General features: G+C 33.3%; 1 protein-coding gene across 3 annotated transcripts in view; it reads right to left on the bottom strand.

Moving 5' to 3' along the window:
- TULP4 (TUB like protein 4) overlaps positions 1 to 17,575 on the bottom strand; it is a 211,357-nt gene that overhangs the window by 97,301 nt on the left and 96,481 nt on the right. For all 3 annotated transcript variants that reach the window (XM_031937561.1, XM_031937559.1, XM_031937560.1), the window contains exon 5: positions 178 to 306. In XM_031937561.1, coding sequence (XP_031793421.1) covers positions 178 to 306 — 129 coding nt within the window. The remainder of the gene's footprint in view (positions 1 to 177; positions 307 to 17,575) is intronic.

Consider the following 17,575-nt stretch of genomic DNA (forward strand, 5'->3'; position numbering starts at 1 on the left):
ATGAAAACTTGGAGATTTCCCATGACAGCAATATAGCTGAAAAGTAAGTTGTGATTTTCTACCTTCTCTAGGTATGACTATGATGAGAAACAAAAAGCAAAATGCTAATAAATGGCTCAAGAATATTTCAACTGGCTTTTTTCACCATTCTTTTATCAGTAAGACTTTCTTACTCACCTGTGCTCCTCGATCATTCACCAGTTCTACAGACCATCTGCCTTCATACTGAATCCACACAAATATTCCTCCATCTGAATCACAGGTAGCCAATTTCTGGAATGGTTCATTCCACCTTACCAATACAACCTATAAAATAACCAACAAATGAAAACTTATTATTTCTATAATTTCTATATTATTTCTGGAGATCTCAATACACTAATAATCACACAACTTAAGTTAAAATAAAATGCTATGAACAAAAACAAAATATTGATTTGACATATGGGAGAAGTAGAAGAGATTAAGCACCTTTTTGATAAGATAAATTATTGTTAGTATAACCATTGAATTATAGTAGATTTTAAAGGCTTTTTGATAAATGCAACTACATAAAGAATAAAAATAAGCCAGAAATATATTCCATTGCTATAAAAACTTATGTTCCAATGGACATTGGCAATCAGAAAAGGCCCTAAATAAAAGACTTCAAATTTCTATCATATTACAATTGTGAAATTTCTTTCAGATTTTAACCTGTGCATTATATGCTCAATTAGAAAAAGAAAGGAGAAAACATCCTTTCTTCTCTAAAGAACATCTATCCTACTTTGGAATTTAAAATCATTCTATATCTTCACTAGTTATTTCTTTCCCACAAAAGGTTCAATGCCTAAGCATGGGTATTTGAACAATATAAACATGCAGCTGAAATGAATCATCTAAATTTAGAAATTAAAACAAAATATTAAAGCCATTAAACTTTCCAAATTACAATCTGAATAATTAAATCCTATTTATATGAAAAATTGTTTCTTAACACTCATCCAAAATAAACTAAAACAAGAGAAAAATTTGAGTCTGATTTTTACCCTAAATTAAGTATTCTTAAATTTCTGTGTGTGCTATCTCAGGGACCCATATGGTAATTTGGTTCCATACGCTTCACCAAATAGAACCTTTCTCAGAACATTTATAAATGCATAAAATAAAATTAAAAGGATTATAAAGGAAACCAGTTATATTGAAATACTGTGATCAATATAATAGAAAAGCAAATTCACTTACTTTTGATCTAATTGTTGCTATTTCATCAGTCTCCACAGCTAATGGAACACATAATAAATCCAATTTTGTCCCTCACAAAGAATTCTATGGGATGTTTGAGCCAAGTATTTATTATTCCAAAAGCCCCTCCCCACATACTTAAGTGATTTTATAAAAGAACTTTATTTCTATAATTCTTTCACTCAAGGACTTGCTAAGCCAAAACTTGCTGACTTTTATGCGAAGTCTTCTTCAAAGTAGACTCTAGGACTATAAACAATGTCAAATAGTCACCTGTCCCAAAAGAATTCAAAGAATTTTAAAAAGACTTCAAAAAAATCAAATGAGAGATTTAGAGGGCACAATTTTTTTAATCAAAGAAAAACAAAAAGATTATGAAAAGAAAGTCAACCAACTTGAGATTTAGAATCTCAAGGAAGAAAATGATTCCTTGAAATCAGCAAGAAGAAATCAGCGAAATTACAAAAAACTGAGCAACAATAAAATACAAAGAATGAAAAAATAGAAGATAATGGAAAACATTTCATAAGAAAAACAACTGATCTAGAAAACTGATCAAGAAAACATAAAAATATTCAGATTATCTGAAAGATACAATCAACCTATAAAAAGAATCTTGATATAATAATATAAGAAATGATTAAAGAAAATTGTCCTGGAGGATTAGAAGAAGAGAAGGAAATATAAATAGAAAAAATCCACCAATCATCATCTAAAATGGATACTATGAGGAAAATTTACAGGAATATCAAAGCCAAATTCTGAAATCCCAAGCTCAAGGAGAAAATATTACAAGTAACAAGAAAAAAAAATTCAAATATGGCAGAGCCACAATTAGAATCACACAAGACCTTGTAGCTGTCACAATAAAAGATCATAGGCCTTAAAACTCTATACTTCAAAGAGCAAAAGAACTGGAATTGCAGTCAAAAATATCAAACCCAATGAAGTTAAGCATAATCCTAAACAACAACAAAAAAAGATATTCAATGAATTGCCAGAATTTCAGGATTTTATTACAAAAAGACCTGAATGTAACAAAAATTTGACATATAAGATCTAAAAGAAATATAAGGTAAATATCAGAGACTAACAAGGGATTCAATAAGGATAAACTACTTATGTTTTATGTGGAAATATAAATCATATATTTAAGAACGTCATTAGCAAATGGGTAATTCAAAAAAAAAGATTAAATAGAGCTGAGTATAATCTGATTCTAAAATGTAAAACCATGTAGGAAAAGGTAAAAAGAATATTTATCTTATACAAAGGAGGTGCAAGAAGAAGAACTAACACAGAGGAATTAGTTGAAGAGAGGCCAAGTAGTTCTGGAACCTGACTCTCATCAGGAATGGATTAAAGAGGAAAGAATGCATACACATCTAGAAGGATATGAAAATCTTCTAAATTCAGAAAGAAAGAATACTCTAAGGCAGGGGTCCTCAAACTTTTTAAATAGGGGCCAGTTCACTGTCCCTCAAACTGTTGGAGGGCCGGACTATAGTAAAAACAAAAACTTTGTTTTGTGGACCTTTAAATAAAGAAATTTCATAGCCCTGGGTGAGGGGGATAAACATCTTCAGCTGATGCATCTGGCCCGCGGGCTGTAGTTTGAGGACCCCTGCAGGGATAGAGAGGGGAAAGAGAATAAGGTAAAGATTTTTAGAGGGAACTTTATTCACATTAGATACATTTAGAAAAAAATAAAGACTTTCTAAATATATAAAGAAATATCAAGGTGAGAGAATGAAGTAAAGGAGGGAGATAAAGGTGTGTAAATAAATGTAAATGAGATAAAAATGGAGTAACATATATATTTGAAAATTTATAAGAAGTCGTCTTTTTTTTTTATTATTATAGTAACTTTTTATTGACAGAACCCCTATAAGAAGTCTTCTAAACTGAGACAGAAACAAGAGGAAAGGGGGGAAAGGGTTGGGGAAGAGAATAAGAGAGATGGAGAGATGTTAAGTAACAGGAGAGCAAGGTAGCAAGTAGAAGTAAAGCAGAGGAGTCAGGAAAGATAGGGAATAAAGAGATACAGACAAACATAAAATAAAAGTAGAATTTATTAGGTAGTAGAATTAGGTAAAAAAAAAAAACATCAGGGATAGAAATCATAATCTCAGACAAAGTTAAAGTTTAAATAGTTTTGATCAAAAGAGAAAAACAGGGAAATTAAAGATGTATGTGCTAAATGAAGTGAGTAGAACCAGAAGAACAATGAACACAATAATAGCAAGATTATATAATAACCAACTATGATAGTCTTGGCTCTTCTCAGTAGTATATTGATCCAAGACAATTGACCCAAGATCGAAGACTTGAGATGGAAAATGCCATCTGTATCCAGAGAAAAATCTATAAAGACTGAATGTGGATTGAAGCATACTATTTTCTTTTCTTTTTTTTTTTTTATTCATGACCAAATCATTATTTTGCTGTACAAATAGAATCAGACTCTGAAATATTGTACAATTAGCTTGTGAAGGAAATCAAAAATGCAGGTGGGCAAAAATATAGGGATTGGGAATTCAATGTAATGGTCAGTCATCTCCCAGAGTTCTTTCGCTGGGCATAGCTGGTTCAGTTCATTATTGCTCCACTGGAAATGATTTGGTTGATCTCATTGCTGAGGATGGCCAAGTCCATCAGAACTGGTCATCATCTAGTATTATTGTTGAAGTATATAATGATCTCTTGGCCCTGCTCGTTTCACTCAACGTCAGGTCGTGTAAGTCTCTCCAGGCCTTTCTGAAATCATCCTGTTGGTCATTTCTAACAGAATAATAATATTCCATAATATTCATATACCACAATTTATTCAGCCATTCTCCAACTGATGGGTATCCACTCAGTTTCCAGTTTCTAGCCACTACAAAAAGGGCTGCCACAAACATTCATGCACATACAGGTCCCTTTCCCTTCTTTATGATCTCTTTGGGATATAATCCCAGTAGTAACACTGCTGGATCAAAGGGTATGCACAGTTTGATAACTTTTTGAGCATAGTTCCAAATTGCTCTCCAGAATGGTTGGATGTATTCACAGTTCCACCAACAATGTATTAGTGTCCCTGTTTTCCCACATCCCCTCCAACATTCCACATTATCTTTCCCTGTCATCTTAGCCAATCTGACAGGTGTGTAGTGGTATCTCAGAGTTGTCTTAATTTGCATTTCTTTAATTAATAATGACTTGGAGCATCTTTTCATATGGTTAGAAATAGTTTCAATTTCTTCATCTGAGAATTGTCTGTTCATATCCTTTGACCATTTATCAATTGGAGAATGGCTTGATTTTTTATAAATTAGAGTCAATTCTCTATATATTTTGGAAATGAGGCCTTTATCAGAACCTTTGACTGTAAAAATGTTTTCCCAGTTTATTGCTTTCCTTCTAATCTTGTCTGCATTAGTTTTGTTTGTACAAAACCTTTTCAGTTTGATATAGTCGAAATTTTCTATTTTGTGATCAGTAATGATCTCCAGTTCTTCTTTGGTCATAAATTCCTTCCCCTTCCACAGGTCTGAGAGGTAAACTATCCTGTGTTCTTCTAATTTATTTATAATCTCATTCTTTAGAAGCATACTATTTTCATCTTTCTTTGTTGTTTGCTTTTTCTTTCTCATGTTTTTCCCTTTTTTCTTTTTCCCTTTTGTTCTTTTCTTTCACAAAATATATTTTAAATGATTATACATGTATAATCTACATCACATTCCTTGCTGACTTGGAAAAGAGAAAGGTAAAGGAGGGAGGGAGAAAAAAAATTTGGAACACAACATTTTACAAAAATGAATATTGAAAACTATGTTTACATGCAATTGGAAAAAATACTATTGAATTCAAAAGAAAAAAGTGCACGGAGAAGAGTGTATCAGAGAATAAAAGAATGCAAATAAAAAATGGACAGCTCCGAATATAATATACAGCATTTATTATATAGGTTTTTGTGAAATGGAAGTTTATTTCTTTATATTTTGAATCCTCTCTTATGTTGAAAACATGGAAATGTTCCCCCCACTCCCCATTTTGTATTTAGGTTCTAAATAATTTTTTAATTAAAAAAAGAATAAATGAATGAAACTCTAATAGTAGTACTTTCTCTACTTTATCTTATCTCATTTGCTGCATTTCTATTAATCAGGGTTTTGTTTTCATTTTCTTAGCTTGTTTTTTAACTTGCCAATGTTAGAACAAACCAATGTTTAAAAATGACTACTCCATACTTTGCCCAACTTTATGCCAATAAATTTGACAACCTCAGTGAAATGGTAAAATACCCACAAAAATATAAATTGCCCAGATTAACAGAAGAGGAAATAAATTACATAAAAGCCCCATTTTAGAAAAAGAAATAGAAAAAGCTATAAATAAAGTCCTTAAGAAAAAAATCCCCAGGACCAGATGGATTTACATACATGTGAATTCTACCAAACATTTAAAGAACAATTAACTCCAATACTGTATAAACTACTTGGAAAAAATAGGGAATGAAGGACTTCTACCAAATTCCTTTTATGACATAGAGATGGTATTCATACCTAAACTAGGTAGGACGAAAACAGATAAAGAAAATTATAGACCAATTTCACTAATGAATATTGATGCAAAAATCAAATAAAATATTAGCAAAGAGATTATAGAAAATCATCCCCAGGCTAACACTCCAGAAGTGTTATACATCCAAGTAGGATTTATAACAGGATTGCAGGGCTGGTTCAATATTAGGAAAACTATTAACATAATTGACTATACCAATAATCAAATTAACAAAAATCATATGATTATCTCAATAGATGCAGAAAAAGCACTTGATAAAATTGAACATCCATTCCTATTAAAAACACTAGAGAGTATAGGAATAAATGGACTTTTCCTTGAAATAGTCAGTAGCATCTATTTAAAACCATCAGCAAGCATCATGTATAATGGGGATAAACTGGAACCATTCCTAAAATAAGATCAGGGGTGAAACAAATATACCCACTATCACCATTACTATTCAATATTGTATTAGAAATGCCAGCTTTGGCAATAAGAGAAGAAAAACTGATTAAAGGAATTAGACGAGGTAATGAGAAAACCAAATTATCACTCTTTGCAGATGATATGATGGTATACTTAGAGAACTCGAGAGAATCAACTAAAAAACTATTAGAAGCAATCCACAACTTTAACAAAGTTGCAGCATACAATATAAATTCACATAAATCTGATATCAGCATCCTTATACATCACTAACAAAACTACAAAACACTTTCCACACAAATAAAGTCAGATCTAAGCAACTGGAAAAATATCAAATGTTTGTGGATAGGTCAAGCGAATATTAAAAAGATGACAATACTCCCTAAACTAATCTATTTATTTAGTGTTATATCAATCAAACTCTCCAGAAACTATTTTTTCTAACCTAGAAAAAAATAACAACAAAATTCATCTGGAAGAATAAAAGGTCAAGACTTTCAGAGGAATTAATGAAGAGAAAAGCAAATGAAGGTAGCCTAGCTGTACCAGATCTAAAACTATATTATAAAGCAGCAATCATCAAAACCATTTGGTGCTGGCTAAGAAATAGAGAAGTTGATCAATGGAATAGGTTAGGTTCACAGAACAAAATAGTCAATGACTATAGCAAGTATTTGAAATGACTAGTATTTGAAAAACCCAAAACCCCCAGCTTTTGGAATAAGAATTCACTATTTGACAAAAACTGGTGGGAAATTTGGAAACCAGTATAGCATAAAGTAGGCACAGATCCATACCTAACACTATACACCAAGATCAGGTCGAAATGGGTCTAGATATGATGTAGATATAAAGAATGATATTATAAACAAATTAGAAGAACAAGGATAGTTTACCTCTCAGATTTGAGAAGGAAGAAAATTTGTGGCCAAAGAAGAATTAGAGATCATTATTGATCACAAAATTAACAATTTTGATTATATTAAGTTAAAAAGTTTCTATACAAACAAAACTAATGCAGACAAGATTAGAAGGGAAGAATAAACTAGGAAAACATCCAAAGGATCTGATAAAGGCCTCATTTCTAAAATATATATAGACTCAAACTTACAATTTGAGTCATTCAAGCCATTTTCTAATTGATAAATGGTCAAAGGATATGAACAATCTTCAGATGAAGAAATTGAAACTATTTGTAGTCACATGAAAAGGTGCTCCAAATTACTACTGATCAGAGAAATGCAAATTAAGACAACTCTGAGATACCGCTACATACCTGTCAGATTGGCTAAGATGACAGGAAATGATAATGACCAATGTTGGAGGGAATGTTGGAAAACTGGGACATTGATACATTGTTGGTGGACCTGTGAATGGATACAACCATTCTGGAGAGCAGTCTGGAACTATACTCAAAAAGTTATCAAACTTTGCATACCCTTTTATCCATACCCTTTTTAATATTCGCTTGACCTATCCATGATACTACTGGGCTTACATTCCAAGGAGATCTTAAAGAAAGGAAAGGGATCTGTATGTGCAAGAATGTTTGTGGCAGCCCTCTTTGTAGTGGCCAGGAAGTGGAACCTGAGTGGATGCCCATCAATTGGAGAATGGCTGAATAAGTTGTGGTATATGAATGCTATGGAATACTATTGTTCTGTAAGAAATGACCAGCAGGATGATTTCAGGGAGGCTTGGTTAAGACCTACATGAACTGATGCTGAGTGAAGTAAGCAAAACCAGATCATTGTGCATGGCAACAAGAAGACTATATGATGATCAATTCTGATGGACACGTCTCTCTTCAACAATGAGATGGTTCAATCCAGTTCCACTTTTTTAGTGATAAAGAAAGCCATCTACACTCAGAGAGAACCGTGGGAACTGAATGTGGATTACAACATAGCATTCTCACTCTTTCTGTTGTTATTTACTTGCATTTTGTTTTCTTTCTCAGTTTTTCTTTTTCTTCCTTCTTGACATGATTTTTCTTGTGCAACAAGATAACTGTATAAATATGTGTGTATGTGTATATATACACACATATAGTCCAATACATGTTAAATATGTTAAAATACATGTTAAACCCAGTATACACACACACACATATAGATGTATAGATATAGATATAGTTATCTTGCTTAACATGTATTTTAACTTATTTAACATGTATTGGACTACCTGCCAACTAGGGGATGGGTTGGGGGGAAGGAGGGGAAATTTTGGAAGAAAATTGCAAAAGCAAAGGTCACTGTTAGAAAAATTACTCATGCATATGTTTTGTAAATAAAAAGCTTTAATTTTAAAAAATGACTACATTGTTAGTGGAGCTGTGAATGGATCTAACCATTCTGGAGAGCAATTTGGAATTATGCTCAAAAAGTTGTCAAACTGCGCATACCCTTTAAATCCAGCAGTGTTACTACTGGGCTTATATCCCAAAGAGATATTAAAGAAAGGGACCTGTATGTGCAAGAATGTTTGTAGCAGCCATTTCTGTAGTGGCCAGAAACTGCAAATTGCAACGATTCCCATCATTTAGAGAATGACTAAGTAAATTATGCCCGTGCATATGTTTTGTCAATAAAAAGCTTTAATAAAATTTTTTTTTTAAATGGTTACTCCAAATAGCCAGGTAGTATTTCAGTTAGTTATACAAATTTTTCAACATGGTGAGAAATCAAACATTCTAAAGCAGATTGTCTAGTTCAATTTTTCAAAAAAAATTAGGATTTGTGCCAGCTTAATTAGTCAGCAGGAATTTTTGGTATCTACTATGTTCCAGGCACTATGCTAATCTCTGGTGATTCACATACAAAGAAAGGCAAACAATAGTCCCTGCTCTCAAGAAACTCACAGTCTAATGGGGCAGACAACATGCAAACAGCTATGTATAAATAAGATATATGCAAGGTAAATAAGAAATATTCATCAAAAGAAAGATGGAAACATTAAGGACAATGCCAATATTAACAAAAGCCAAAAAAAGCCTTCTTGGAGAAGCTGAGAGTTTGGCTAAGATTTGAAGGAAGTTAGGAGGCACAGCAAGGAAACCTGTCATTGGATTGTACACCATACCTTATACTGTCTTCCAAGGTATAAAAAGACTAGAAAGTTAGGGAGGAGCCAGCTTAAAGTCAATGTCAAACGTCCAACAGGATTGTATAATTATTATATATTTGGGCAACAGAAGTCCCTAGTGTTGACTGAATTGGGGGGTAGGAAATGACAATGACAGACTTGAACTTTAGGATGATTAATTATATAGCTGCATGAGGTAAGAACTGAGAGGGAAGAGATTTGGGGCAAGGGGACCAACTAGTAAGCTACTACAATAGGCTTGAGGGGATCAAAGTTTGCATCAGGGTAGTGTGTGAGAAGAGAAGAATTAGATGTTAAAAAGTACATTACAAAAGTAGAGGCAAAAGGACATTAAACAACTGGATGGTGGTACAGGGTCAGGGGGCAAGTGTGAAAGTGCAGTCAAGAATTACATTCATCCTTCCCAGCCTGTATGACTTCGGAAGATGGTATTACCCACTACAGAAATAAGGAATTTAGGAAGAAGAGAAGAGTACAGGGAGAAAGATAAATTCAGTTTTAGACCTATTAAATTAATGATATCTAGGAGATAACTAGTTTGAAATGTCTAATGGGCAATTGGAGATAGAAAACTTGAAGTCAGAAGAGAAATTAGGATTAAACAAATCAGAAAATGAGTTGTAAAGAGATAATAATTGAATTTGTGGAAACTGATGAGATTACCAAGTCAAAATAAAAAAAAAATGGAGGAAAAAAGAAATGAGGGTCCATTTCTTGAGAGATATCCATAACTCATGGGCATGATCTGAATGAAAAATCCAGCAAAAGAGACTGAGAAAAAATGGTCAATAAGGTTAGAGGAGAGCCAGAGGAGAACTGTTCTTGGGTAGCATCCAAGTCCTCTCAAATAAAGCTCCTAAATTGACCAATCACAATCTAGTCCTTAGCTAGACCACAAAACCACAAAGGGACTCTTACCTTAAAACCTGCACAACACTTACTCTAGTTTAACTTATATAAACCTTAGAAATTATTTGCATATAATCTGCATTGTGGTTTAGCTCCCCATGTTGGGAAATCCAAGTGCATTTTGGAGCACTGCATGCAGGATTCATTCTTCATCCTTTGTTAACATGCCTAAGATTACCTCATCTTCCTGCCAGCACAGCAGTTTTCCTATATTAAAAACTCTACCCCTATCCAGCAAGTGTGCAGCTTTATTAAGGAGAGAAGTCTTCTGGGTGCGTTACCCCAAATAAATCCCTTGATTTGGAAGCTATCTGGACCTGAATTCTTTCAGGAACACCATGAATTACACCTGTTACCTCAACATCATGAAAGCACAGAGAGAAAATAGTAGAAAGAGAAATAGACAATTGACAATGCGAAAATCTATTGAGAGATTAAGGATGAAGATGGAGAAAAAGCCAGTAGATTTGGCAATTCAGAGACTATTGAGAAGAACAATTTTCGTTAAAGGATAACTATAAAGTTAATATGAGAATGAGAAGCAAAGGAAGTGGAGACATCACTTGCAGACCATCTTTGCGCAGAGTTCCTCCGTTAAAAAAACATTAAAATATCTGGTTCTTAGAAACCGGAGAAACTCATGTTTCAAATAACTATTTCACAAAGAATACAGGGACTGGTGAATTCCTTTAAGAATGCAGAAATCAAATGGAACTTTCTAAGAAAAGTAGTTTTGAAGGAAACATTGAAAAATATTTTAATGTGACATATTTTCACTGTGGAACCAGGAAGGTAATGATGTTTTATCACTGATCCATGAAGATCTACAAAGAATCTGTGAAGACAAATGAGAAGGTCCTTCTTCCTTGTTGGAACCATGTTAGCTAGAGTTATAAGAATTCAATGAAGAAAATGTTGAGGAACTAGTTGGCAAAGTATTCTAAAAAAAACTATTTCCTATGATTACTAACACAAAAGGAAAAAAAGATTACTCTTTAGGATCAATATTAGAAACATTCTTAGAAGCCTTTAATCAATATCTGAAGTGAACAGAAAAGCTGAGTTTCTACAAGTGAAGAGGAATTAATTAATTGGAGAGTTTGATGATGTGGGCTCAGAGATTGGTAATTGTCAAAATCTTGTAAATAGTTTGCATGTTTGTGTCTACACAAACACATAAAAAATAAATTTTTATATGTAGACAGAGACAGACAATAATCATAAAATAAATATTTACTGCTAAAAAGACAGTAATTAATTGGAATAGAGACTTGATAATTTATGAAAAAAATTACAATTTTATTCATTTAAAGCATCTCAAAATACTTCTTGATCAATAAAACACATTGGAAGATAAAAATAAATAAAAAGTAAATGACTTGTTGAGACTGAGTGACATACAAAGTAAAGATGATGACACAGATTCTATATGTAACTCCACTTTTATTTTACTTTCACAGCTAAGTGGCACAGAGCAAAACTGCTCTGTTAAGTTCAAATCCAGCCTCAGATACTTACTGTGTGATACTGGGCAAGTCACTTAACCATTGTTTATCTCAGTTTCCTCATCTATAAAATGGATATAATAATAGCACCTAGATCCCCAGGCTGTTGTGAGGATCAAATGAGATAATAATTGTAAAGCACTTAGCATGGTACCTGGAACATATAGTAAATGTGATATAAATATTAACTCTCATTAGTATTATTTCCATGTATAATCTTGATTCCAATGTGTCACTTCAAATATTAAAGATTTTGTTTAGATTTTTTTTTTATTATTTAAGAATACTGGTTAGGGAAAGGATACTTATGCATCCCCCAAAATATGAGTAAGTAATGAATTAAGTAAGTAATTTCCATAATGAAAACCATTTAAGTATTACTGTATAGCATCACAAAATTGAAAGTTTATATGGATAGCAATACAGCACAGTGTCTAGCACATAATAAGATGTTAACAAACAAGTTTTCATTTATTTATTGAAACATTTCTGGGAAGGTTAATGTAATCAGTCCCAAAACTATATTTGCCCAAAACTAGGACATACTTCAAAGCTTTCCTCACCTGATGACAGCAACTTAGCACTGGATTTAAACTCAATTGAGTGAAAAATTTATTTAAGAATACCTTGAAAGCAATAATTCAGGTAACTACAAAAAAGTCATCATTTATGAAATAAACAAAAAACATCTTTATTAAACATTTATTATAGGATGCTAGATACTAAATGCTAGAGTCTCTGTCCAGAAAAATCTCACAGTCAACCAAAAGGCAATATGTAAATAAGTACATATATATATATATATATGGTAAAAGAAAAATAACTTCAGAGGGAAGGCACCAGCAGTGATAGAGAATGGGAAAGGTCTCCTCCACAAGGTAGGATTTGAACTGGATCTTCAGGGAAACCAAAAAATAGAGGAATGGAAGAAAAGTACTGAGAAATAGCAACTGAAAAAGGCAAAGAAATCAGAGTACAAAGAATAGCAAGAAGGCTTGTAAGATTAGATCATAGTATATAGGGAGGAAAGTAAAGTGTAAAACCAAAAAAATAGGAAAGATCCAGGTAGTGAAAGGCTTTAACCAAACAAGATTCTTTTATTTGATCCTTGAATTAAAAGGGTACCAGAGGTAGTGCATATGATATGGCCAGGACTACACCTAGGAAAATGACACTAGCAGAAGAGCAGAGGCCTGGACTTGGGGAGACTTGAGACAAGGAAACTAACCATAAGCTTACTGTGGTAGCCTGGGCATGAGGTGAAAAGCACCTGCACCAGGTTAGGTAATGGTTACATAAGTAGAAAGAAGTGAACAGACATGTTCTCCATACTCCACTACTCCATAGTAGAACAGATGAAACTTGGCAATAGAATGGCGAGGTGCAGTGAGTGTGACCGAAGAACAGAGAAGATCTAAGTTTCCAATCTATATAACTAGGAAGTGGTGGTAACACTTCAAAAGAAGTTAGAAAACAGGAAGAAGATTGGGTTTGGACTGAAAAATAATGGGTTCTGTTTTGGACACCTCGAGTTTGGCTCAAGATTAGGAAAGAGATTAGGAGTGGACATCTGAGAACTATATGCAAGCATATGAAAACTAAACACCTGGGATCTGATGAGATAAGCAAAATGGTAAAGAGGGATATGAAAAGAAAATCAAGGACAATTTAGTATACCTATAGTTAGTGGGAATAACCTGGAGCAAGATGCAGGGGACAGAAAGATGGAAGCTGCCAAGAGATTTTAGGCCAGCACTTCCTGGCTCTGGACATTGCCATAAGGAGGGGTTCTCAACAACTTCTCAGTTAAGAAGCTTATCACCACAAGGTAGTTACTAAAATAAACGATCTAAGAAAATCTAAGTGAAACCCTAGTCTGATCAGGCATCTAAGGTTCTCAAGACAATGAGGGAGAAATGAAAGTGAAAATAATCTGTTCAACAGTCCAACAAAGTATTTCATACTTTGTGTCTTACAATACATATCAATCTTTCAGAACAATATAAAAGAGACTTCACAGTTTCATGTTTTAAATATGTCAATGAATTCCCAACATGCTTTGGTGTTTTAAAGATCTGTTTTATGATGAAGAAAATGGCTATTCTATATCCAGGAGAAAAAGACAGAAAAAAATGGAAGGAAAGGAAGGTAGGAAAAGATAATTATAAAAGAACAGTATCAAACTATAAAACACTTTGTATTTATAATTCAGTAGATGAAAAACTGATATGAAGGAAGATAAATTCTTCAAAACTTTATGTCTAACTATCTATACAACTTATATTACTTGACAAAAGGAGACTCCATGTTAGGATAATACTAAAAACCCAGGCAAAAGCTAAAGGTGACTTTAATTCTTTCCTTTAATACTGCTCTGAGGACCAACCTAGAGCATAGCATGTCCCATAAGAGGAAGCATTTTAAACTTCATCCAAAAGTTGAATACTTCCTTTGGTTCATTTGTGTCTTTTGATTCTCCAATGCTTCTCATTGATATATTGTTACCTTTGTATCTCCCATATTAGTCGACATCATCTAGGTACCATCTCTTACTCAGGAAACAGAATATAATTTATTTCTTGAGTACTTCTGAAAAGAACAGGATTCCACTAGACTTACCCTGGAGAAGGCTGAAATGAATGGGCATCAGTCCCTCTATGTTTTCTCCATTCCATTACCAATCAGTTCTTCATTGGAAAAGTGGCTAGCAGAGTGCCTTCGTTCATAGTTAAATAGGTTCTTAATAAAATGTTTGGGAATGAAATAGTGAGTGTAGGGAAAGGGATCAAACACAAATCAGAAAAATATAGAAATGTATTGTTTTTGATCAAGCCATTCTCCAACTGATAAATGGTCAGAAATTGAAACTATTTCTAGTCATATGAAAAGGAGCCCCAAATCACTACTGAGTAGAAAAATGCAAATTAAGACAACTCTGAGATACCACTACACACTTCTCAGATTGGCGAGGATGACAGGAAAAAATAATGATGGGTAATTTTTCAGCATTGACCCTTGCCAAACATTTTTGTTCCAAATTTTCCCCTCCTTCCCTAGAAAATGCCATCAGTAACCAGAGAGAGAACTATAGATATTGAATGTAAATCAACATATGCTATGTTCACTTCTTTTTTCTGGGTTTTTTTCTTTTGTCATGGTTTTTCCCTTTTGTTCTGATTTTTCTCTCCCAACATGACTCATTAAGAAATGTGTATTTAAAAAGTTAATGTACATGTATAAACAGAAAAAAATAAACCAATTAATAAAAAATGAAAAAATAAAAATAAAAACAGAGAACTCCAAGTGTCCAAACTCCTTTTATGAATGTGAACAAATATACAACTTTATATAGTCTTAGAGAATTGTTTTTGGCATTGAGATATATGAGAAGATAACTTTGATTTAATAGGGTGATACGATTAATATTAGTCTGGCCTTTTGAGATAACTAGATTCCTCAGTGGACAAAGCACTGGGCCTGGATTCAGGAAGACCTAAATTCAAATCTGGCTTCAGCCCTGTAAAAAACAATAAACAGTTATGTTCCCATAGTAGAGGAAAATCAATAGTCTGGAACTTGAAACAGTCCAGAAGAGGAGAGAAGGGAAGTTTCTGAAACCAGTTGAAACCAGGTAAAACTGAACAGAATTAGTTGTGTAATGAAAAAGCTAAAAGTAGGACAAATACCCTATTTTAGCTGGAGTACACAGGCTTAATTCTTTCATAAATATTAACTTCTCCTCCCCCAGAAAGAGCTAAAAGCTCATTATAATGGTCATATAATGTATATAGTGGGAGGGGGGACATATTAAAGAGTGTATGTTGTAGGAGGATCCGGAAAGAATGTTAACTTCATCACCCCAGCCATTGGGAAGATGGGAGAAGGACTTTGCAGCCAGGAGAAATAATAAAAGACTCTGATCTTGCCTCTGTAAAGTGTATGAGAGCTCATTTTGAATGTCACACCCTTTTCCTGCAGGAATGTATTAAAAGTTTAAATCTTATTTTTGTTTCCAACAGACTCGCCAGCTGTTTGACTTTGGACAAGTCACTTAAACTTTCTTTGACTTAATCCACTGAAGAAGGAAATGGCAAACCACCCCATATCTTTGCTTAAAAAAAAAAAAAACCTCACACAGGATCATGAATAGTATGACATGACTGAACTATACCACCATATACATATAAATATGTGTGTATATCTATATTTATATATATATATATATATATATGTTCAAACTATAAAAATATCACATGTGCATAATTCTATAGATAGGGGAAAAACAGACACACTTGCACATATATATCAGTATGTATATGTGTGTTTTTACATATATACTGAACTTTATTCCTGTTCTAGAAACACTATCCCCCACAGGACTTAATAGGAGGTGACACTCAATTTTGTGGTCAGTTTCCACCTAGAATTTATCTTATCAGTCAGTCTATTCCCTGCTGAGCAAAAACACCCTAACGTTCTAAAATTATATCAACTATTAGAAGCTAACAATGATCAAGTGCTACAAAAAACCTGCAGCCATACTACTTCCAGCTGTGTTCAGATCAGATCACAGAATTAAAAGTAGGTGCAGGCAATTTTTCATAGATTTTGAAAGTTTGCTTAAGAGAAAACCAAATATATACAATACATGTAGATAAAAAAGAAAGAAAGAAAAAAAGTCCCTGAGACCACTTTTAACCGTTTTAATTAGAACTATTTAAAAAGCTGTTAAATAGAAATAGATCCCTTAGGCATTTTTCCTATCATTTGAAAGATATATTTCAACACAATATATCTCTTTTTATGTATCCATTAATACAGAACTTTTGTTCTGTTTTGTACCAATGAAGGATCAATTCTCCAAAGCTTTGCACTAGGCCTTCTCCCCTTCTCGCTAAACTCTCTCCCTTGATAGTCTTATCAGCTTCACTGGATTCAGTCTTTTAAACTGATGACTCCCAAAGACTGATGTCCAGCTCTAATCTCTTTTTAAATTCTTCATCACTGGCCAAGTCTAAAAAAATCTCCACTTGGAAGTCTCACAAGTACTTCAAATCAGTAATTTTAAATTAGACTCCATCATCCTCATTAAATCTACACCATCTCTAGGGTAGAAAAATACACACAGGATTGAACTTGGAATCAGGAAGATCGGAATTCAAATAATACCTCAGATACTTACTAATTGTGTGAGCCTGGACCATTTAACCCTTCTATCTCAGTTTCATCATTTGTAAAATGGGGACAAAATCATAGAACCTGCCAGATAGCATAAGGATCAACTTTTAAAAGGGAATATGCACTTATGTTTTTAAAGCACTACAAATTTTATGTGCCATATAAACACAATCTATATTATCACCACCACTATCATCATTATTTCTTTTGAAGATAAAATTTTATCAGTTTCTAATGTTGAGTCATTTGACATTGACAAGAATTTTCACAAGAAATTTCTTTTCTGGGCCTTTAAAAGATGTGGCAGTAGCATCTGAAGGAACAAGTATCAATGTACATCTTCCTGAGATGATTGCTATAGACACTGGGCTAAAAGTACTGTTTTTCCCAAGACTCTACTCATGATGGAATTCTTTGACTACTCCACTTCTCACTCTCAGGAACCTCTTCACTGCTAAATCTCATGAGACAAATTGCAGGATACAATCAGCCTAGTTACTTATAATTCATGAGCATCCTCTGATCAGAGGGTGGAATCAAGAATCACTTCAATGTCCACATAAGGGGGAACACAAGTCAGATACCTATTTCCTTATTCCCTCATTTGGCTATACTCATTTTGGACTTTAACTTCTTCACAATGCCCTCTTTGTCTTTTCAGTTTATTGTGTTATCTT

Source organism: Sarcophilus harrisii, chromosome 4, assembly GCF_902635505.1.
Source record: "Sarcophilus harrisii chromosome 4, mSarHar1.11, whole genome shotgun sequence".
NCBI lineage: Eukaryota > Metazoa > Chordata > Mammalia > Dasyuromorphia > Dasyuridae > Sarcophilus > Sarcophilus harrisii.